This window comes from Henckelia pumila, chromosome 2 (assembly GCF_033568475.1).
Source record: "Henckelia pumila isolate YLH828 chromosome 2, ASM3356847v2, whole genome shotgun sequence".
Taxonomy (NCBI): Eukaryota; Viridiplantae; Streptophyta; class Magnoliopsida; order Lamiales; family Gesneriaceae; genus Henckelia; species Henckelia pumila.
Genome location: NC_133121.1, coordinates 187,602,048 through 187,626,348, shown reverse-complemented (window position 1 = coordinate 187,626,348; position 24,301 = coordinate 187,602,048). Strand labels below are relative to the sequence as shown.

The 24,301-nt window shown below is 34.5% G+C and overlaps 1 protein-coding gene across 1 annotated transcript; it reads right to left on the bottom strand.

The window, feature by feature from the left end:
- Positions 1-318: 318 nt before the first annotated feature.
- Positions 319-12,454, bottom strand: LOC140879200 (aspartyl protease AED3-like). Its single transcript, XM_073282873.1, has 2 exons — positions 12,071-12,454; positions 319-786 (listed from the first exon to the last, which is right to left on the bottom strand). Exons 1-2 carry the CDS (start codon positions 12,452-12,454, stop codon positions 319-321), a joined length of 852 nt encoding a protein of 283 aa, XP_073138974.1.
- Positions 12,455-24,301: the final 11,847 nt, after the last annotated feature.

Here is a 24,301-nt window from a genome sequence, read left to right as displayed (position 1 = left end):
CGAGCGAAGAAAATAGGCAAACAAAACATCCATAAACCTTTAATTGTGTTTTATTCATTTTCAGTCAAGCTATCTTTACCAGTGTTCTAATCTGTCAGTCGTCCTTATTCTGCAAAACTACTGTCGGTCCACTGATATTGACAGCCAAAAGAGAACGAGCAGTTTAGTTGACATCTATTGCAACCATGATTTAACATTTAAAATATTTAGAAATAATCAAATAGGAACCGCGGGTAGAGAAATAAACGAAAAGTGCACGAATATTGATTTAAAATGTAAAACAATGGTGATGAAAATAAACTTTCTTCAAAAATTAGTTTAGTTGACATCTCCCGTGTTGGGATCGAGTGCAAACGCGGAAGGAGGGATGTTGACGACGTTTGCCCCGACGCTGACAGCCACGGCATGGACATAGTAGAGGGATGGTCTTGTTGGATTTCTAAGCAATGGGGTGGATTTGATATGTATGGGATGGTACTTGGGGCCTAGTTTTAGTGATCCAGTAAAGCCAGATGAATTGTAGCTGGGCAAACAGTAAGAGAATGTGGACTGATAGATGCTTGGAGTTTGGGATATAAGTGATATTGGGCCTTGGTCCAAGCCCAATAAGCCTTGTGCTGGTATCGACGGCCCGTCGGTCTTCTGAATGCAACCGAAGGTGATACCGGGGATGACATTGTCGGATAGGGTTAGGGTATCTTGGATAAGATTCGCGGTGAGATGGGAGTTGCCACAATATGTCAAGTTTAAACCACAACTGTTCCCATCGCAACTAGGGTGGGGTACCTGAAACTCGAAAAATATGTCAAGATTATTTTTTTGAAGTTTTAGTCCTTTTTTAATGTTCAGAATGATCTTTAATTTAATTAGATGATCATAGTATATACATAATACACTGATGTTTTTTTCAAAAATAAAAAAAATTAATATGTGTCATGTGGATTGATGTTTCTAAGCTAGCTCTTCATTTTATATATCTATTTAGATATTAAACGAGGAAAACTTGTCTATTTTTTGGTCAATTAATTATTTTTCAAAGACGTTTTGTTTCGGTACATTAACTTTTAGTTTTAGACTATTTTTGTTCAATTGCTGACGTGATACTTGAAAATGCTGACGTAACACCGAAAAATGATGGCATGTCAAACTATCACGTTGTAGACAATTAAATTTGACCTTCAAATATGACAAGTACAAAATAATTGAATATCAATAAAACAATTAGCTATTTTTGGGAAGATTAAATTTCTAAAAAATAAATAGTTAATTAATTGATATTTTAATATATTTTGTGATCAAATCAAGATTTTTAAATCAAGAGTGCATCTTGCACAAATTGGAAGAGAATACTAATATTTTTAGTATTTGAAATCAAATCTTGAATCAAATGGAAGAAAATACTAATATTTTTAGTATTTAAAATCAAATCTTGTGATTAATGAAAGATAATCACCAAATAAATTAGGAGGAGCCAATCAAATTGCGACACCTCATCAAATCGAAATGGTAAGAATCTGCATCCTTCAGCTATAAATAGGGGCAAATGACCAAGAAGAAAACACAACACAGAAGACTGAAGCAAAGGAATAGAAGAATTCAAGACATTTCTCTCAATTCAAATTCAAAAACTTCAAAGAAATCAAGAGATGTTCAAGGCGTTCTTCTTCAAGTCCATCAAATTCGAGAAGATCGTGTTCTTCATCAAATTCAAGAAGTTCGTGTTCTTCATCAAACAAATCAAATTCAAGAAGATCGTGTTCTTCATCAAATTCAAGAAGATTGTGTTCTTCATCAACAAATCAAATTCAAGAAGATCGTGTTCTTCAACAAATAAATCAAATTCAAAAAGATTGTGCTCTTCATCAAATTCAAGAAGCTCGCATTCTTCATCAAACAAATCATATTCAAGACGATCGTGTTCTTCATCAAATTCAAGAAGTCCGTGTTCTTCAACAAATAAATCAAATTCAAGAAGATTGTGTTCTTCATCAAATTCAAGAAGCTCGCATTCTTCATCAAATAAATCAAATTCAAGAAGATAGTGTTCTTCATCAAATTTAAGATAACAAATTTCAAGGCGCGATTCAAGGAGTTCATCGCGTTCTTCCCAAATTTTGAAGTTTAATTCGATATCAAGGTGTTAACTCATTGAATTAATTTTATCAAGACATCAAATCAAATCTCAAGACATCTAATCTTATTCTAGAAGATCAAATACTCAAGAAATTCAAATTCATCAAGAAATTGTCATTGAAGAGGAAAATCAAGGGATTATTTAGAGATTGCATCAACTAATCTTTATTTAATTTTTCAAATTCACTTTGTATCAATTTTCTATTTCTTGATTTTAAGAAATAAATAATTTTGCGCTACAAATTTTGGCACACCCAGTGGGATCGTCTCTACCCTTCATCATTTCTCTTCATCAAAATTTCTAAGCCATCATGTCCACCTATGAAAAGATCACTAACATGAAGATTTCTACTACAAAGTCAACTGGAAGTCTTGGAGTCATCACAAAAAGCATGTCTAAGAAATTACAAGAATCTTCTGAGCAAACCCATTTTCATGAGACCCATCAGAACTCTCACATAGAAAGCGTGATGATGACAAATGCCACAACTTTAGAAGATCAAATAGCAAATTTGACAAAGGCCATTGAGGAACTCTCGAGACATGTTCAATAACATGATTCCCAAATTATGAAGTTGATAGACAAGATAAATCATACTGATACAAGTTACATTGACAAAAAAGATGAAACTAATGATGGAACTGAGTCATCATTGAAGAAAAAACAAAATGAACAAACTAAAGACTTACTATTTTTCATCTGATGGGTCAGTTTCCATGAACCAGTTAAAAGACTTCATCATGGGTACTATCAAAGAAAAACTCGATGGATGCTCAAAGTCATCTCTCACCTATGCCAAACCATACTCGCAAAGGATCGATGACTTGAGGATGCCCACTGGTTACCAACCTCCAAAGTTTCAGCAATTCGATGGCAAAAAAAATCCAAAGCAACATGTGGCTCATTTCGTCGAGACATGTAATAATGCTGGAACATACGAAGATTACCTAGTCAAGCAATTTGTCCATTCACTAAAAGGAAATTCATTTGATTGGTACACTGATCTAAAGTCATGTTCAATTGATAGTTGGAAACAACTAGAAGAAGAATTTCTCAATCGCTTCTACAGTACTCGACGAGTAGTTAGCATGATTGAGCTAACAAACTCACGACAATGGAAAGAAGAGACCATCATTGACTTTATCAATCGATGGAGAAATTTGAGTCTTAACTGCAAAGATCGATTGTCTGAATCTTCTGCAATTGAGATGTGCATCCAAGGTATGCATTGGGGACTTCGGTACATACTTCAAGGAATCCAGCCAAAGACATTTGAAGAATTAGCTACTCGAGCCCATGACATGGAGTTTAACATAACTACAAATGGAGCGGAAGGGCATCCAACTCAAGAGTATCACAGACCAATAGAAACAGAAATTTTCAGGAAAGAGGATGAGTATTTCACCAATACTCCTGACCCACAAGAGTATAAACTGTGAACGGTATCCACCAAAGGTATTACATGTGGTTAAACTGTTATATACTCCACCAAAGGTATTACACGTGGTTAAACTGTTATGTCCCCACCAATAGTGAATTCATGTGGTTAAACTATATTTCTCCCACTTATGGTATTTTATGTGGCTAAAATATTAAATCCCCACCTAGTCTAGGGTGGTTAAGAAATAGATACTCCTGGCCCGCATGAGTATAAACTGTGCAGGACACCCCCTCTCAAACAATCAAATTTTTGAACTACGTTATGACTTGATCCATGTATTGGGTGCGTAGGCAACTTAGATATATTCTGAGTACAGTCATGAATTTGTTGTTTTTTTTTTCACATAAAATATTAATATGCCTTATATTTTCAGTGAAAGTTAAACACAATAAAAAAAATCCACATGGAAGAAATTTGGAAGATATTGAAATTGAAATTTTGGAATGAGGATTTGTGCATCCTCAGATATCAAATTTCAGCAACTAAATTTTCGTGACTTATTCACTCCCAAAACAATCATGAATAAGTCTCGAGGGGGCATTTGTAGACAATTAAATTTGTCAACCTTCAAATATGGCAAGTACGAAATAATTAAATATCAATAAAACAATTAGCTATTTTTGAGAATATTAAATTCCTAAAAAATAAATAGTTAATTAATTGATATTTTAATATATTTTGTGATCAAATCAAGATTTTTAAATCAAGATTGCATCTTGCACAAATTGGAAGAGAATACTAATATTTTTAGTATTTGAAATCAAATCTTGAATCAAATGGAAGAAAATACTAATATTTTTAGTATTTAAAATCAAATCTTGTGATTAATGAAAGATAATCACTAAATAAATCAGGAGGAGCCAATCAAATTGCGACACCTCATCAAATCAAAATGGTAAGAATCTCCATCCTTCAGCTATAAATAGGGGGCAAAAGACCAAGAAAAAAACACAACACAGAAGAGTGAAGCAAAGGAATAGAAGAATTCAATACATTTCTCTCAATTCAAATTCAAAAACTTCAAAGAAATCAAGAGATGTTCAAGTCGTTTTTGTAACGCCCCGAATTTATCTTAATTGAGTTTAATTGAGATAATTAGAGTTTTCAGAATTTAAGAGTCGACTTGATTTTGATCGGGGTCCTTTTTGCAAATTTCAGAATTTTCAGGGACTAAAACGCAAAAATGAGATTTGTTAGATATTTAAGGGAGCTTTGACTTTTCCTCCTCCACTCCTTCTCCTTCCTCTCCCTCGTCTCTCTCTCTCTCCCTCCATTGAAATGATTCCCAAGCTTTTCAAGCTTTGGGATTTCAGTTTCCGGTCGATCCGTCTGTTGGAATGTAATTATGAAGGTAGATTAACGATCACGGCGACGAGAGCTCCGTTATACCGTAAGTTTCTCTTTGATCGAACACTTTCCATTTTTCGGATGTTGTTAGAATCGATTGGGTTTCGGGTATGTTGTTCTTGGCAGAGTTCTGATCTTTATTCTCTTTCGGTTTTGAATTTGGACGTCGTTTGGAATTGTTTTGATTTTTGAAAGATTATTCGAAATTTGGGTTTTGGAGATTTGTTGGGTTTGAACCATTTCTGGTGGTTTGATGGTTGATTTGAGTTTATTGGATTGATATTATGCTGTCTGTGTTTCTGGTTTGATCAGAGTTTAATCGTTATGCTGCCAGTTTGAGTTTTGGACTATAGTTCGGTTTGAATTGTTGAGCCGATCTTCGATTGAGTTGTATGTTAATCTCGAGCCTTTATTACTTATTTCACAGATTGTTTGAAGGTCGTTGGATTGCGAGAGTGCAAAGTTGAATCGTTCTGGAGATAGGAGCCGGTATAGTATCGAATTCTTATCGTATGAAGTGGATTCGAGGGAGTATTTGAATGAGTTTATTGTTTTTGTTTCCAGGTTTGGAGCATCGACGTCTTGAGAAGAGGTATAAGATGACTTGGATTGGAATGGAACGATTGACTCGAATCCGACTTGATTCGAGTGTTCCGGAAAAATCACATACTTGCATGTTAATTGTTTTATTTGTATTTATTGAATGAGTATTGATTGACATTGCATTCATATTGAGCCTATAGACTTTATTCATTTTTAAGATAGACATTCTGAGAATTATAGTAGGGGCATTGGCAGGCGATTTACTGCAATGACCGACGTAACTCTCTATAGTTGTTGCAGAGTTTAGAGGATTGAAATATGCACTATCCACCTCGAAGGGAGAGTCGGTGTGATTTGTGTATATTTTGTCCTAGGGATCCCAATAAGAGAAAGAGAATAACCAGAGTACCTTTGATTTTCCAGATTTGATAATCTCATATTTTAATGGCATACATTGCATTTATGCATTTGAATCGAGTTTTGAGATGAATTTGGAATTGCTTGTCTTGTATTTATATATATCATGTTTTGATATATTATTTGATATGCATGATTGTCTATTTTACTGGGAATTGTATTCTCACCGGATTATCCGGTTGTTGTCTTGTCTTTGTATGTGTGCTTGGCAACAGGTGGGGCAAGACCGAGTCAGAGATCGAATGGCTAGGTGGTCGAATGAATAGAAGTGATGTCTTGGTTTAGGAGTTGAATTTAGTTTCAAACTCTATTTGTATTTTGGATTGTAAACCTAGATTGAAAGCATGTTCTATTAGTTTGGATTGGATGTATAACTTTAGAACTATCTTGTGTTTTAATATGCATGTTGAAAGTGTTGAGGCATGTTTTAGATTGAAGATTTGATTAGTGTTTGAATTGTTGAAAGCCTGCCCTGTTTTCTGATGTTTTTCTGGGCAGAGGGCGCGCTCGATCGCGCGAGTTCGTCGGATCGAGCGCGGCCCTTAATTGGTGAGGCAGCAAGTTTGCAAAACTTGGTGTGCTCGATCCCACGAGTACGTGCGATCGAGCGCAGCACTATTCACCAGATCTTTGCACTTTTGTGGAGCGCTCGATCGCACGAACTCGTGCGATCAAGCGCGACACTATTCATTCAAAAAAAATTTATTTTTTTTCTTTTGGCTTTTGATTAATGATGTTTAATTATTGATTATTCGTTATTAGCCGATTAGAATCGAGGTCTCACATTAAGTGGTATCAGAGCGATAAGTTCTTGGTTGAACTAGAGTGAGTGGGGTAGTTCGAGTCTACATGAATTGAATTTTTTCATGTGTTTGAATTAGTTAATTGACTTATTTAAATACTATCCGAGCATGCTTTATTATGTGAAGATTATTTGAATTGCATGATTGTGATGTAAATTGTAAAGCATGAATTAACTGGAATATAAACTGTAATTGTTTCTCAATTGCAATTGAATATTTCTGAGATAGAAGAAAATTTTTGAATAGAGATTATGGACACGAGATGATTGAGATTGAGATGTTTGTGTCCTAATGCTCTCGAATTTGAGATATGTATTCCTCGATAAATTTTGAACAGGAAACATTCTGTATCGAAATTCAATTGAACGAGGTTGTTCTACAACTGAAAAATGGACGCTACTCCAACGCCGATGGAAGCCTTGTTGATGAGGTTCCAGACCTTTCAACCCCCAACCCTAAGGAGTTCAGAATTGTACGGAGGAATTCTCTTTGTATGCAGTTGATGTCCTAGAATTTAGCCCGAATTGGTTGATAAATCAGTGGTTAGAGAGTTTGATGGTATTTTCCAGATGAGATTTCGGGATTGCCTCTGATTTATGAGGTTAGTTTCAGCAACGACTTGAAATAAAAAAATCATCATTTGAGAGTTAGTGAGAAAGAGATATGGAAGATTGGATTTGGAATGAGGTATGACCGCTTTGATTTTGTTGTAGTACCGTTTGGATTGTAAATTCCCCTTCAGTGTTATATATCCTTTGAACTGAATCTATCAGAGGTATTGGATGAATTTAGAATTCTTATTGATCTTATCGTGTCTGTACCGGAGAGTTGAAGATTATGAGTTCTATAACAGATTCTCCGAGAATTCTTATCGTCGTGGAGCCGATTTCTCAGCCTCCAGAGAATGCACTTTGGTCTGAATCGAATCTTATGAGATCAGTGTGTTTAATCGGAAGATTTGTTCTTATCTTGTCTACTACAATTATTCTCTTAACCGATGATTCTTCATTTCTGGTTGGAGTGTAGATCCATTCTTGTTTTATCTACTATCGGTGTTTCTCTTTGATTGACGATTTATGCAGTTATGGTTAGAGTTTGGAGCAGATATGAGAATTCGTGGAGGAATTCAGATTGGGATAGCAGTTGGAGTCTCAGGTCAGCGCAAAGATCGTATATTGTGAATAAGTGATTCTGTTATGCCAGATGTTTCGGGGAAAATAGCGTATCTTGAGATTGGCACTTTCCAGTTATTCAGTATTATTTCAGATGACAGACGGATATTCAGAGGATTGATATGTTGTCAGAAGTCTTCGGACGTCATGCTTAGCCGTAGCCAGTCAGTTTAGATAGAGATCCTCGTTGCACTCGTTCTTTCGGAAAAGACTCCGAAGAGACTTTTGTTGTTTTGATTACGACTTATTTCAGTTCAATATCCTCAGAACGACGGACTGCAAGATCAGATGAGTCGACTTTTGACGGACGGACTTAACGGAGTAATTTGAGAAACAGAGTTTGTGTTGAACCGTGTTGATTTCGAGGACGAAATCTATTTTTAGAGGGGGAGAATTGTAACGTCCCGAATTTATCTTAATTGAGTTTAATTGAGATAATTAGATTTTTCAGAATTTAAGAGTCGACTTGATTTTGATCGGGGTCCTTTTTTCAAATTTTGGAATTTTCAGGGACTAAAACGCAAAAATGGAATTTGTTAGATATTTAAGGGAGCTTTGACTTTTCCTCCTCCACTCCTTCTCCTTCCTCTCCCTCGTCTCTCTCTCTCTCTCCCTCCATTGAAACGATTCCCAAGCTTTTCAAGATTTGGGATTTCAGTTTTCGGTCGATCCGTCCGTTGGAATGTAATTCTGAAGGTAGATTAACGATCACGGCGACGAGAGCTCCGTTATACCGTAAGTTTCTCTTTGATCGGACACTTTCCATTTTTCGAATGTTGTTAGAATCGATTGGGTTTCGGATATGTTGTTCTTGGCAGAGTTCTGATCGTTTATTCTCTTTCGGTTTTGAATTTGGACGTCGTTCGGAATTGTTTTGATTTTTGAAAGATTATTCAAAAATTGGGTTTTGGAGATTTGTTGGGTTTGAACCATTTCTGGTGGTTTGATGGTTGATTTGAGTTTATTGGAATGATATTATGTTGTCTGTGTTTTCGGTTTGATCAAAGTTTAGTCGTTATGCCGGCGGTTTGAGTTTTAGACTATAGTTCGGTTTGAATTGTTGAGCCGATCTTCGATTGAGTTGTATGTTAATCTCGAGCCTTTATAACTTATTTCGCAGATTGTTTGAAGGCCGTTGGATTGCGAGAGTGCAAAGTTGGATCGTTCTGGAGATAGGAGCTGGTATAGTATCGAATTCTTATCGTATGAAGTGGATTCGAGTGAGTATTTGAATGAGTTTATTGTTGTTGTTTCCAGGTTTGGAGCATCGACGTCTTGAGAAGAGGTATAAGATGACTTGGATTGGAATGGAACGATTGACTCGAATCCGACTTGATTCGAGTGTTCCGAAAAAATCACATATTTGCATGTTAATTGTTTTATTTGTATTTATTGAATGAGTATTGATTGACATTGCATTCATATTGAGCCTATAGACTTTATTCATTTTTAAGATAGACGTTCTGAGAACTATAGTAGGGGGCATTGGCAGGCGATTTACTGCAATGACCGACGTAACTCTCTATAGTTGCTGCAGAGTCTAGAGGATTGAATTATGCACTATCCACCTCGAAGGGAGAGTCGGTGTGATTTGTGTATATTTTGTCCTAGGGATCCCAATAAGAGAAAAAGAATAACCAGAGTACCTTTGATTTTTCAGATTTGATAATCCCAGATTTTAAAGGCATGCATTGCATTTATGCATTTGAATCGAGTTTTGAGATGAATTTGGAATTGCTTGTCTTGTATTTATATATATATATCATGTTTTGATATATTATTTGATATGCATGATTGTCTATTTTACTGGGAATTGTATTCTCACCGGATTATCCGGCTATTGTCTTGTCTTTGTATGTGTGCTTGGCAACAGGTGGGGCAGGACCGAGTCAGAGATCGCATGGCTAGGTCGTCGAATGAATAGAAGTGAGGCCTTGGTTTAGGAGTTGAATTTAGTTTCAAACTCTATTTGTATTTTGGATTGTAAACCTAGATTGAAAGCATGTTCTATTAGTTTGGATTGGATGTATAACTTTAGAACTATCTTGTGTTTTAATATGCATGTTGGAAGTGTTGAGGCATGTTTTAGATTGAAGATTTGATTAGTGTTTGAATTGTTGAAAGCCTGCCCTGTTTTCTGATGTTTTTCTGGGCAGAAGGCGCGCTCGATCGCGTGAGTTCATCGGATCGAGCGCGGCCCTTAATTGGTGAGGCAGCAAGTTTGCAAAACTTGGTGCGCTCGATCCCACGAGTACGTGCGATTGAGCGCAGCACTATTTACCAGATCTTTGCACTTTTGTGGTGCGCTCGATCGCACGAACTCGTGCGATCGAACGCGGCGCTATTCATTCAAAAAAAAAATATTTTCTTTTCTTTTGGCTTTTGATTAATGATGCTTAATTATTGATTATTCGTTATTAGCCGATTAGAATCGAGGTCTCACAGTTTTTCTTCAAGTCCATCAAATTCGAGAAGATCGTGTTCTTTATCAAATTCAAGAAGTTCGTGTTCTTCATCAAACAAATCAAATTCAAGAAGATCGTGTTCTTCATCAAATTCATGAAGACTGTGTTCTTCATCAAACAAATCAAATTCAAGAAGATCGTGTTCTTCATCAAATTCAAGAAGTTCGTGTTCTTCAACAAATAAATCAAATTTAAAAAGATTGTGCTCTTCATCAAATTCAAGAAGCTCGCATTCTTCATTAAACAAATCAAATTCAAGAAGATCGTGTTCTTCATCAAATTCAAGAAGTTCATGTTCTTCAACAAATAAATCAAATTCAAGAAGATTGTGTTCTTCATCAAATTCAAAAAGCTCGCATTCTTCATCAAATAAATCAAATTCAAGAAGATAGTGTTTTTCATCAAATTCAAGATAACAAATTTCAAGGCGTGATTCAAGAAGTTCATCGCGTTCTTCCCAAATTTTAAAGTTTAATTCGATATCAAGGTGTTAACCCATCGAATTAATTTTATCAAGACATCAAATCAAATCTCAAGACATCAAATCTTCTTCTAGAAGATCAAATACTCAAGAAATTCAAATTCATCAAGAAATTGTCATTGAAGAAGAAAATCAAAGGATTATTTAGAGATTGCATCCACTAATCTTTATTTAATTTCTCAAATTCACTTTGTATCAATTTTCTATTTTTTGATTTTAAGAAATAAATAATTTTGCGCTACACTCGTCATCAATTGGACCAAAATATCCTAAAATTAAATGTTAGGATATTTTTATAAATGACTCAAATAAAATGTCAGTCTTTCAAAATGACATGAAGATAAGATCGTGTTCTTCATCAAATTCAAGAAGTTCGTGTTCTTCATCAAACAAATCAAATTCAAGAAGATCGTGTTCTTCATCAAATTCAAGAAGACTGTGTTCTTCATCAAACAAATCAAATTCAAGAAGATCGTGTTCTTCATCAAATTCAAGAAGTTTGTGTTCTTCAACAAATAAATCAAATTCAAAAAGATTGTGCTCTTCATCAAATTCAAGAAGCTCGCATTCTTCATTAAACAAATCAAATTCAAGAAGATCGTGTTCTTCATCAAATTCAAGAAGTTCGTGTTCTTCAACAAATAAATCAAATTCAAGAAGATTGTGCTCTTCATCAAATTCAAGAAGCTCGCATTCTTCATCAAATCAATCAAATTCAAGAAGATAGTGTTCTTCATCAAATTCAAGATAACAAATTTCAAGGCGTGATTAAAGGAGTTCATCGCGTTCTTCCCAAATTTTGAAGTTTAATTCGATATCAAGGTGTTAACCCATCGAATTAATTTTATCAAGACATCAAATCAAATCTCAAGACATCAAATCTTCTTCTAGAAGATCAAATACTCAAGAAATTCAAATTCATCAAGAAATTGTCATTGAAGAGGAAAATCAAAGGATTATTTAGAGATTGCATCCACTAATCTTTATTTAATTTCTCAAATTCACTTTGTATCAATTTTCTATTTCTTGATTTTAAGAAATAAAGAATTTTGCGCTACACACGTCATCAGTTGGACCAAAATATCCTAAAATTAAATGTTAGTGTGGCAAAACCAAGCAATAAAAAAATAATGAACAAAAACAAAAAAAAATGTACAATTTAATGAAACCAAAAAATTCATTTTCTTTATTAATAATTGTATGATATATTAAATATTAAGTAATATGCTATACACATAATGTATGTATTGTCTGCATGATTTTATACCTGATTGCATTGTGGGGAACCACAAGCGACAGTTCTGAATGTGGATGACATGGTAGAGTCGAAAATTGCGGAGGAGCAGCCAATGCAGCCGCTGCATGGAACCCATGCAGCATTCGTGCCCGTGTCGAGGGCCAAGAGCAAGTTTTGAGCAGGGGTTCCGACACCAACCATTGCAACATAGGTCGGATTGTGAGTAACCGAGATGCCAAAGGCTATGGGTAGGATGGGTCGATCCAAGGCGCGGCTCGACAAGTATTGCAATCTAGATTTGTCATTGGATTGCATTTGGAGAACATCATCTTCCCATGAAAGAGGGATTTTAGGCCTTAATGGAGAGAATAGGTGGTTTGCATGTATGACTTGGAGGGTTGAGTCTTCATGCATTTGTATCCTCTGGCCTTTTGAGGAAACAAAGAATACTATGATGAATGAAATAGAAAAATTCTCATGTTTTTTTTTTAATAATACTTGATGGTAGACTAATGCGTATTTATAGGTGAAAATTGTACTCGGCAAATGCGGGAATATGATAAAGAGTCGGATTTTTTAGGCAAAGTAGATTGACTTCTGGCAGTAGGCATGATTAACGGGCCGGTTCGGCCCGAAACCGAACCAGACCCGACCCAATAAGCCCGAAACCGGACCCGGTATGGAAGAACCGGGCCCGGAACCGAGCCCAATCCATTTACTAATGGATTGAACCGGTTCAGAGTTTTCAGAACCGGTTCATCCGGTTCCGGTTCCGGTTCCTGGACCGAATCTGGATAAGTCCGGATCCGACCCGGAACCGAATCCGGAACCGGTAAAAATAAATAAATAAATAAATAAAAATAAAAAAAAAAATTGGCCAACGGATACATTGTATCTGTTGGCAATTGTGTACCATGCAGTAGCCGTTGCCAACGGCTACTGCATGGTTTAATTGCAAATTGGCCCCCAAATTAGAGGGCCAATTTTTTAAAAAAAATTATAATTTATACCCAAAAAATTTCTATAAATACTAGATAGTTTTCATTATTTTGACACAACCATTTTCTCACAATTATCTACTTTACTTTCTCTATAATTATATCTCAAATATATATTTATTTAAATTTTACTTTCTCTACATTCAATGGCATCATCTTCAAACCGTGGTGGTGGTCGTGGTGGTGAACGTGTCTTCGATCTTGCTCAAGATTTTCCCTATATACCCGACTTTGATGAAGTCGAACCTGGAAACGAGGAGGAAGAAGCAATGCAAATCCCCAATTTAGATGTCGGGACACCATCTTCCGCTCGGGAAAGCAACACGATTTCAACGAGTACGACGACAAGCCGAGCAAAACGAAGTAAAGTTTGGGATCACTTTGATATCGAACAACAAGGTACGAACAACTCTTTTGCCGTATGTAAAATTTGTAAAACCAAATATTCTTACAAAACTGGTGGTGGTTCCGGTGGTACTGGTACTTTGAAAAAACATTTAGTCAAGGTACATAAACTTGACCCGGATACTCTACAACCATTTAGTAGAGAACCAACTCAACAACAAATTAATCCTTCAAGTGGTAGAGCTTTTACGATTACTAAAGATATTTCTCGAAAAGCCATTGTTAAATTTGTTACGAAATGTTGTCAACCTTTCCTACTAGCCGAACAAGAAGGTTTTGTTGAATTTACTAGTACTATTCAACCGGGTTTTCATAATATTTCTAGGCATACACTTAAAAAATATTGTTTCGATATGTATAAGGAATATAAGGAAACACTAAAATCGCATCTTTCAAATATTTCGTGTAGAGTTAGTTTGACGACTGATATTTGGACTAATATTAAATTTGAATCTTATCTTGTTGTTACATGCCATTGGATTGATGAAACTTGGTGTATGCAAAAAAAAATTTTATCACTCGATTATTTAGAATCGTCACACAATGCATACACTATAGCTAGATATGTTTGTAATGTTGCTAAGACTTATGCAATTAGATACATAAAGGATTCATAAAAATCGATTTTAGATGGAAAGTTGCTTCATGTTAGATGTGCTTGTCATGTTATCAACTTATGTGTTAAATGTGCATTGGATGATCGCTTGTGTACTGTAATAGAAAAATTCAAAACATGTGAAAAATTATTACGTGAAAGAAGATATGGACGTGATTGGAAAAAACTAGTAGAATCAAATGTGATTAGATTTAAAAAATTTCCTGCACCAGTTGACACTCGATGGAATTCTTTATATCATTTTCTTCAAACTTTATTACGTTTTAAAGATTTAGTTACTCCATACTATAATAATATTGCTGCAAATGCTTTAGTCTTAACTGACGATGATTGGAATATTTTGAGTCATGTTGTTTCTTTGTTAGAAATTTTTAAAGAAGCAACCGAAAAATTTTCTGGCATTCACTACCCCACTTCTCCCATGTTTTTGCCTTTGATTTTCTATATGATATTTAAATTTATGGAACATCGTGGTGATTCATTTATGCATGATTTTATTTCTAACATGGAAGATAAATTTTTGAAATATTGGGAGAATATCCCAATTTCGCATGGTTTAGCAACACTACTTGATCCTAGTCAAAGCCAAGGTGGATTAGACATATTTTTTGAATATTACGCTAAATATCTTGGGAAGAAAGTTGACGATCAAAAGAAGTCAATAACACATTCTCTCCAAGAATTGTTTGATTTGTATGCAAGAGAACAGGGTGAACCGAGTGCACAGTCGGATGAGAGACCGATGGAGATAGGCAAAACTGGAGCAATCAACTTCTTTCAAAGTTTGAAAAGACAAAAGTTGAAGGGAAAAGCTACAACAACTAATTACAATGAGATCCAAATTTATCTGAGCCAATATATTGAGACTACTGAAAGTTTTGATGTTCTAAATTGGTGGAAAGTAAATTCTCAACTTTATCCAGTGTTAGCGGCAATTGCACAAGGCGTCCTGGCAGTCCATCTTAATTTTAATTTAAAGAAATAAAGATTTTTGAAATCCACAATATAAGGAAAGATTATAAAAATAATCAACTTTATAAACTTTTTCTTCTAAAAGTTCATTTTGATTTATATATATTTTAGAGACGTATTTGACTTCATATAATTAATTTTGTACTACTTTCCTGTACTTTATTATTATTATTATTATTATTATTATTATTATTATTATTATTATTATTATTGTTTGGACTTTATAAAAAAATATCGATTAATGAAAAATCTATCGTAGATTTTCTTGGATTGTGAAAATTATGGTGGTCGTCTGTAGGGGTGGGTTTTCGGTATACCGTATAAAAAATATTGGTATAAAAAAATTATATTGAAATCAATATCGAAATTCCAAAATTTTGGTACAGTAAAAATTCATACTTATACCGTTGAGATACCGAAAAAAATTCGATATACCAAAAAAATGTCTATATATAGAAAACATTTCGGTACGATATCCCGAAAAATCGGTATTTTGGTTCGGTATCCCAGCCCTAGTCGTCTGTATTTCAGAATTGGTAAAAACTGATTGTATTTGTATTTCGATATCAATACGAATTCCTCAAATTAATAAAGTTTATATTTGCTGGCGGGTGTACAATTTTGAGCTTGGGTCCTTTAAGTATTCAATTTTAGGTTTTGCTCAATAACTTTGGTGTTTTGGGTTTTTGTCTAATGGTGATGGATCCAGAAATTAGAGTTAGGGTACGCTTGAACTAAATAAAATAAATTATAATTATTACAAAAAATGTAATATATATTTATATATATAACAAAAATGTCATTGCATTGTATTACTTAAAAAATGGGTAATTTGCTTTTTTTTATATAATAGATTTGTCTCTTTATCATTTTTATCATCTATATTGTCAAATTTAACTTTGGCCCGCTATATTTGTTTTCTTGACAACATAAATCATGTTTCCAACTTGGTATTGGCGTTGAACCAATGCATGTACTGATGTGACACTGACGTGTCATATTAGCACTTCCAATGGAAAAAAAACTAGAATTATAAAAAAATGCAGCACTAAAACAGAAATTTGATAATATAGATGACACAAATCTCTAAATGACAAATTAATGTACATAAACAAAAATGCAATTTTCCCAAAAAAGTTTGAAATTGTGTGCTAGAATTAAGATAATGTTCTGGGATTTGAGTATGGAAATTTAAGCTTTAGTAGACTAAGTATGGATGCGGCTTTCATGAAGAATCTCTATTTAGAAAAAAATATCGATGCGGTTTCAAGTTTATCAAAATATTAGCATAGCTCTATTTTCAAATGTGCATGATTAGGATTCAAATTATAAATATTGAGTAATTTACAATATTGAAAAATTGTATATTATATTTTATTTTCAAATTTCAAATTTTGAGCAATTTATAATATTGGAAATTGTATTTTTTTATTTTATATTTGAAAAAAGACAAGGGTGAAAAACCGTTGTTAAATGGGTTTTTAAAACTGATGTTAAAGGTCCAGTAGTTAAAAGTGCGATAAAAAAGACAACAGTTTTTAACCGTTGTCTTTGTGAGTCAATGACAACTGTTTTTCACCGTTGTAAAACCGTTGTCGTTGGCTCAAAAAGACAACGGTTTGTCTTTGACCGCACTTTTAACAACAGAGCTTTAACATCGGTTTCAGACCTCCTTTTAACAAAGTTTTTTCACTCTTGTCTATTAGTTTTTTTGTTGTAGTGATGTAATTAATAAAAAAAATTAGGGTGGGCTATAGCCTAAAATTGTCTAAGATAAATCCTTAATTCCTTGCTTATATTACATGAGAATACAGTCGTGATACTAGATTTTGCTGACGAGATGTCGAAAAATACCGAATTAATATGTAAAACTATTTGAGCAAATGGACTAGGACCAAAATTGGAGGAAATTAAAAGTTTAATACACTAAAAGTAAAATTTGACAAGTTAATTGAATAAAATGCAAAATTTGACAAGTTACTGGGAAAAAATATTTTCCCCAAAATTTAAGATAAGAAATTAATAGAGTATTACTTGAATTTACTTATTTTTCTAACAAATTCGCAAAATTCATTCTCTAATTATCTATTTGCCCTATATAATTTATGAGTTACATAAATCTATTCACATATTACCTCACGAATTTACTTCAATCTATTCATATTACTAATTACTAATTATGTACAAATTATGTGTGCTTAATATTGAAATTAACTAAAGAAATTTCGAAAAAGAGAAAATAAATAAAGGCTAGGGGCACCAATTTGAGGTGGCCCAGCGCCCCTGCTATTGTTTGGGCATAGGAAAAGAAAGGAAAAATGAAAAGAGGCGCAGGCGCCAATTTGAGGTGCCCCAACTATTGCGTAGGCTAATGCATAAGCATGCACAGGGGCCTAGGTGCCTAAGGTTTTATGGGGGCACTTGTATATAGGCCCGCACTTGTGCGAGAGCATTTTTCTAAGCATGTGGGAGGCCCCTGTGGCAATGTTTCACGAAACATTGCTAATATTTAAGCATACAATTAAACTTAAAGAGAAATCATAATCAGAGATTAACTGTAGTAGTCCGATTACTAATTTAACTAATCTATTTCTTAAAACAATATTAAAGAGTTCTTAAATGAGTTTAAGGATTGGAAAATAGGATTCAGGACGTTCGAAAATGGTCCGAGAGAAGTTCCTAGTGGTTGAGAGTTCGGACGATCCGAACTGTACAGGCCAAGTGATCGGACCATCCGAACAAGTTCGGAAGCTAGGATTGGGGTTCGGACGCTCTGAAGAGATCGGGCGATTTGAAGTCAGGATCGGACGATCCGATCGCGTTCAGATAAGAGATATGAATTTGATTTGACAACACGCAGAAATCGGACGATTCGAAGGTTGGGATCGAATGATCGGATCTCCTGTCGGCAGCTGGCAGGACACGTGTTCGGAGGAGGTTGCTTGAGAAGGATCGGACGATCCGATCTCAGAGATCGGACCATCCAATTTTTGCCTATAAATATGGGCCGAGGGTGGCCATTTTCAGTGCACCAATTCCTCTTCCTCTCTCATTTTAGCTCGATTTTAGGGGCCTTTACGTGTTTTTCTTGAGGACCAAGGGGCGACGGAGCGCTACCGGAGTTTTTGCGGAGTTGTGCCCAAGTTGTGGGGCTATCGCCATCAGTGGGATAATGACGGACGCATGTATACTACTAGACTCAGATTAGTCTAAGTGAGTATCTATTAGTCTAGTTAAAGCTTTTAGAAGATTTATAGTGATACAATGATTATCTGCTTATAGGCTTGGACTATAGAGCTTGTATCGGTAGGTTGCTTACTTTGATGTACGGATGTACTATCCGAGATATCCTGGTTGAATATGCATTTTCTTTGATTGCATGTTTTATGTAGCATTGATTATATGTTTATTTATTATGTCACGGATATTATGATGCATGCATTGGCACGTTGAGCCTGTATTTTATTGATATTACCAGTAGAGGGGTCGCTCAGCCCCATGTTATATTTGTGGTGGATACCATAGTTTTGGATCCGGTTATTCCACGGTTTTATGGTATGAGGGTGCTTCCTGATGCGACGGTCCAGCGTACTACATACCATGGCGCCTTTGACTGAGCAGTGATTTTTGGATAGGTTTTTGGTACCCTTCATTTGCATCAGTATTCATAGCACATGTATACTCATGCTTTCGTACTGGGATTTTTATGCTCACGTCCTCGTTTTGTTCTGGACAGGACTAAGGTTGGACGAATCCGGTGGTAGCGGTAGTTGAGCTACAGCAGGGAGGACTTGTACTGTACCATGTTTCTATTGTATTTGGGATTTTAGTTTTACCTTCCATGGGGTTGTATAACAGTATTGATTATTATTAGTATTTGTTTGGACCGATTGTATCCTGCCGGTAGGCTTTAGTTGTTTAATTATATTTTCGCTGGATTTTTTGATTTCCGCTTTTAAGTTGATTTGCATGATTTAAGCTTTGGTTAATTGGTTATTTCGGGTTGAGTCACTACATTAACCGCGGATCACCTATTATCTAACACTAAGCATGCAATTAAACTTAAACAAAAATCATAATCAGAGATTAACTACATATATTTAATCAATCAAAGCGCACGGCAGAATAAAACTTGTAAAAACAACTGAAAACTCAAATAAAGAAATATAAAACCCAATCGAAATTACTGCTTAAGTACTCTAATATCAACCTCTGCTGCCCAGCCTTGGTCACCAACTACGCACTGGTCCATCTGCTGAGCTACATGAAATTACCTCATCGAATGAGGTGTCCATGGAAAATAAAATTGACGTAAACTCTATTCTCTCAGTACAAAAGCACGAGTATAAAAATAATATGAAGCATGAAAATTACTGGATAATTGGTTAACTGTCAAGTCCTGCTCAATCTAGGCGCCAATGAGTGTGTACTACCATGTAGAGCTGAGTGACCTTACTACGAAGGCTATCTCAAATGAGATACAACTCAACATGAACACACAACATAATATAATAAAGAAGTAAAACATGGATCATGACACATAAAATGTAACATATAATCATGCATAATCAATGGTTATCTCAATCAGTTCTTTACGTACCTCAATTGTAACATTTGAAAAATTCATAAATCTACTCACGAGTATTAAAGAAATTTTTTAAATGAATTGTAAATGATTTTATTTTATATTATTTATTTATTAAAATTTATGTTTTATTAAATGCTTTTATATGATATATTCATGATTTAAAAGTTGTGATTAAAAGATTTTGTGTTATGTATATTACATGAGATTTTATGTTTCAAATTTGAGTTTTAGATATTAAAATATATGTTTAAATGTTGTGTTGCATGATTTAATATTATGTAATTTGTCTGATGTTCAATAGTTTCAAGTTAGTTTTAATATGTTTTAGGTATGAGTTTAATTCCAGTGACGAAAGAATCGAGAGTAGCCTACGAACGGAGTTTAAGGATTTTAATGAGGTAGATGGTTATTATGCAGCTTCTGATTAAAAAGTGGTGTATATTATTTAAGTTTTAAGTTAAAAGTGTTCTTGGTGTAAATTATATAAAGTTGGGCCTTACAGTCAAGTTTTAAAATAAGCGAAAGAGAAATTTTAAAAGTTAGTATTTATTTATTTAATGAGCCAGCTTTCGGCCCATTAGATACAAACATAGTTGATATTCAAAAAGGAGAATTCTCTCTTCCCCTAGCCTCCAACCATTCCCTTCTCCCCCAATATTCAAAATATGCACTTGTGGAGTTTTGAAGAAGAAATCATTCGATGATCCGTTCATGGCAAGGCTAGGTCGAGATCTTGAAGTACCGATCACTTTCTACCTTGGAGAAAAGGAAAGTTTTAAACTTTTTTGAAACCACAAATCGAGAATATATGTATTTTGATAAAAAAAAAAAAAAAACACACATGTATGTTGATGTGTATGTAATGTTTATTACATTGATTTTGAAGATATTTTGAAGAGAATGATGTAGTACTGTGAAACGTGAATCGTTCATGACGTTTTGTGTAAAGATTTTTAATGTTTGATGAGAAAATGATTTCAAGATACTTATATCAGAGATGTTTAGTGTGAGTAAAGTTTTTATGAGAAAAGGGATCAAAAGGCGCATATCCAAGAGTTTTTAGTGTGTGTTACGATGTATGTTTTTTTGGTTGAAAGATTTTGAAGATAGTTGTTTTTGGTTGAATCTTTTTCGAGTCTTTTAAGTTTTTCATGTGTATGATCAAAAGTTTCAATGTGTGAGTAAGTATTTTTGAATCGAAAACAAAAATATCAAATTAGGGATCAAAATCATGAAAATTTCATGTTTTTTGCAGGAGGCAGGGCTGAGGCGCCATCCAGAAGCGCCTAGGCACTGCCCGGGGCCAAAGCCCTGGCACCTAGGTGCCACCTGGGAATGGCCCTAGCTCCAGATGGTGCCTCGGCGCTAGGGGTCACCCCGAAACATATTTGTAAGGTATTTTTGATGTCCTAAAGCTATTTTTAAGGTCTTTTAAGTGTTGGAACTAATTTAAAATATTTTCATGGAAATATGTTCAAGTTTTGAAATTATAACGGAAATAACGACTCACATGGATCGGTTTAGTTATGTAATGTTATTATATGTTAGTATGTACTCACGAAAGCTATGTTTCTTATGAAAAACATGAAATGTTGTGAAATTTTAATGGAAATGTTATCTTTATTTTATTTAGCATGCATGATTTTCAAGCATGAAAGAATTCAAGAGCATGATATATCAAGTTTCAAGTTATTTTCAAGGTTCATGATGACATAATGATTTTAAGATGTTTTTAAGTATGTTTCATGAAAAATAAGAAATTTTATGATGGAAACGTTTTATAATGAGAATGATGAGGTTATGAGAAAGTTTATGATGATGACATTTATGATGAGAAAGCATGACGAAGTTCATAATTATGATTATGATTTGATGATGCATGAAAAATATTTTGATGTTGTATGTGTTCTTGTGGTAACAGTACGGGATTGGTACTCCGAATTAAGTCTCGGAGGGGCCCTTCCAAAGAATGAAAGTTTACGTGGCCAAGGCCGAGATGAGACGCATATTGACCACGGTCAATATGTTTCATATGCTTGTTGTACAACGACCGTGATCACAGGAACCCAATGTGCTCCTAAATGGTGGTTACCACAATTGCATGTATTTCATCACTCCAAAATGAAGAAGTTGAATTTATGTTTTTATAAACGATGTTTATATTTATGTTTTACACGTCCAAAGCATGCCTATTTTTATTACGTATTTATTATGTATATAAATAATTCTTGTTGAGTCTTTAGACTCATTATACTTAATTGGTGCAGTTGAAAATTAGAAGTAAATGAATTGAAGTTATGGTAGAAAGGCTAAAGAGTTCCAGAGGCGAAAAGATGGAACGACCGTTCGAATCTCTAGCATTTTAAAGCAAAAATTTTTGCCTATATTTATTATTATTTTGTTATTACATTATTTTGATGTGCGGCCATTAAAAATCAGTGGTAAAGAAAAATTTAGATTTAAGTATTTTCAATGACGGTCTCGTGATGATGGTTTTTTATGATTTTATATTTTTAATCTTTTATGTTGTTATTTCATTATGATAATTTGATGCTTTGTTTCACGAATGTTTTATAAAGTATTTTTTGCACTAATTTTATTTTATTGAAACTAATTTTTCGTCTGATTTCTTAAGATTTTAATTGTCGGTGCAGGTTTGCTATGTCAGTAGAGATTTTTGCGTGTCCGTATAAGAACAGGTGTTGATTGTTAGGATTGCATCTTTTGTTTTAAATTTTTTATACACGTTAGAGTCGTGAGAATTTTTAAGTGTTATTTACATAGATTTTAATTTCAAGCATAATTTAATGAACTTTCAAACGTGATGCATGCTCTGCACTGCTGTATTTCAAAATTTTTCCCACACTTTTCCACATCTTAATACTTGAAAATTTCTAAAAATACGGGAAGTCACATCAACAACTTGCCAATATTTACAATCATCTGCAGTCCATCACTGCGTCAGATAATATATATTACTAATACTGATCTAAAGGTCTTAACTAAGCTAATAGATACTCCCACTACTAGGGATCTCGGACTATACCTGCTTTCGTCGTCAAATCGTTGATGTCGAAGGCCCTGACCCAATCACAGCTCCGCTACAAGCTCCGTAGCACTTCGCTATCACTTGACCCTCGAGTATAAGGCTAAAACACTAAGACTTATATTGAATCAAAACTCACACACACTAAAACATGCACTGATTGTTACAAAGTCTTTCCCTATTTATAGACCGAGTTCGAAAGCTCCGAATCCTAGTTTGGAAGGTCCGAACTCGTATGCTTGCCACGTATCAAATAGCTTCTGATCGAAAGCTTCGATCATGATCAAACGTTCTGATCCATAACCTCGGAAGTTCATATCTGCATGAATCTCCATGTGTTTACACACACTTGATGCCTCACAAGTGTGCATAACCTAACCTTCGAAAGCTCCGATACAATGTTCGGAAGTTTCAAACTCGACCCTTAGCTTCCGAACTCACTTGGTCCCTTCCATCAGTTCGGATCTTCCGATTGTACTATTGAAAATTCGGTGGTTCTTTAACCACTCGAACCCAAATTTTCCTAGGGGTCTAATATGATGAACATTCTGAGGTCGATTTTTCACTTGATTTAATCATAATTAGCCCTTAATCATGTTCTCTTTATAATAAACATGTTTAACCATTTAACTATGTAAAACAGAAATTTTTGGTTACTACTATAATGAACTTATTTTTTGAGTTTCTAATGTCATTTCATTAGAAATATGTCTTTTTCGTGGTTAATTTTTCGTTTTTTGAGTGAAGAGACACCCCTACTTCTGAAAGAACATGTTTCTTAAAAAAACCAAAATAAATAGGAGAATTAAACTCATTTTAAACCACTTTTCTGATTGTCTTTTTCTCACGTTATGCATTCATATTGCTCGTTGCTTTTCTTCAACAAAAGAAGAGAGATTATATCATTTTTGGTTTGAGAAATTTGTGATTTACTATGATATAATCACAAGCATAGTTATATCTTAAGAGAAGAGTGTCAAATACTAAAGCACCAAGAACGGAACATAATCTTTAGAAGAAAATCATGTCCAACACGAGCCTCAACTAGCCATAATATTTAGAAGAAAATCAAGGCAACAAAAGATGCTATTCTATATCACAACCTTTAGCTTGGAAAGATTCCTTAAACAAGAAATTCCAAGAATTTTTTAAATGAACTGACCTCGTATGAGGGTTGTGATTAATGCATGGAATCAAAATTATTTTCTATTCAAAATAATTTTTCCCAAAGTTCATCCTCTCTTTTGTGAGGAGGATTGTACCTTTCACCGTGATGACCAAATCTGAAGTTTCTAGGGCAGCGGTAATTACCAGCCGGGGAACCTCCACTAGATCCTCCACTTTTGTAATATTTGTGGCTCTCGTCAGCATTTTTCTTCGGATTAATTATCTGCTCTTGAGATTTCTCGGTGATTTTTGACAAAGATTCTCCACTTGTTTTGATTCTGCTCATCGCACCTCTCATGTATCTCATGGCAATAATCATCAGTTTATGTGCTTCCATGCGATCCATGGTATTAGCAACCATCAAATCCATGTCCTTGAACTTTTTTGAGACGATAGAATCAAGATGTTTAGATAGAACCACCAAAATTTCTGGGTTGCCACCAGATCCTCTATCATTAGTTTGCTTGTT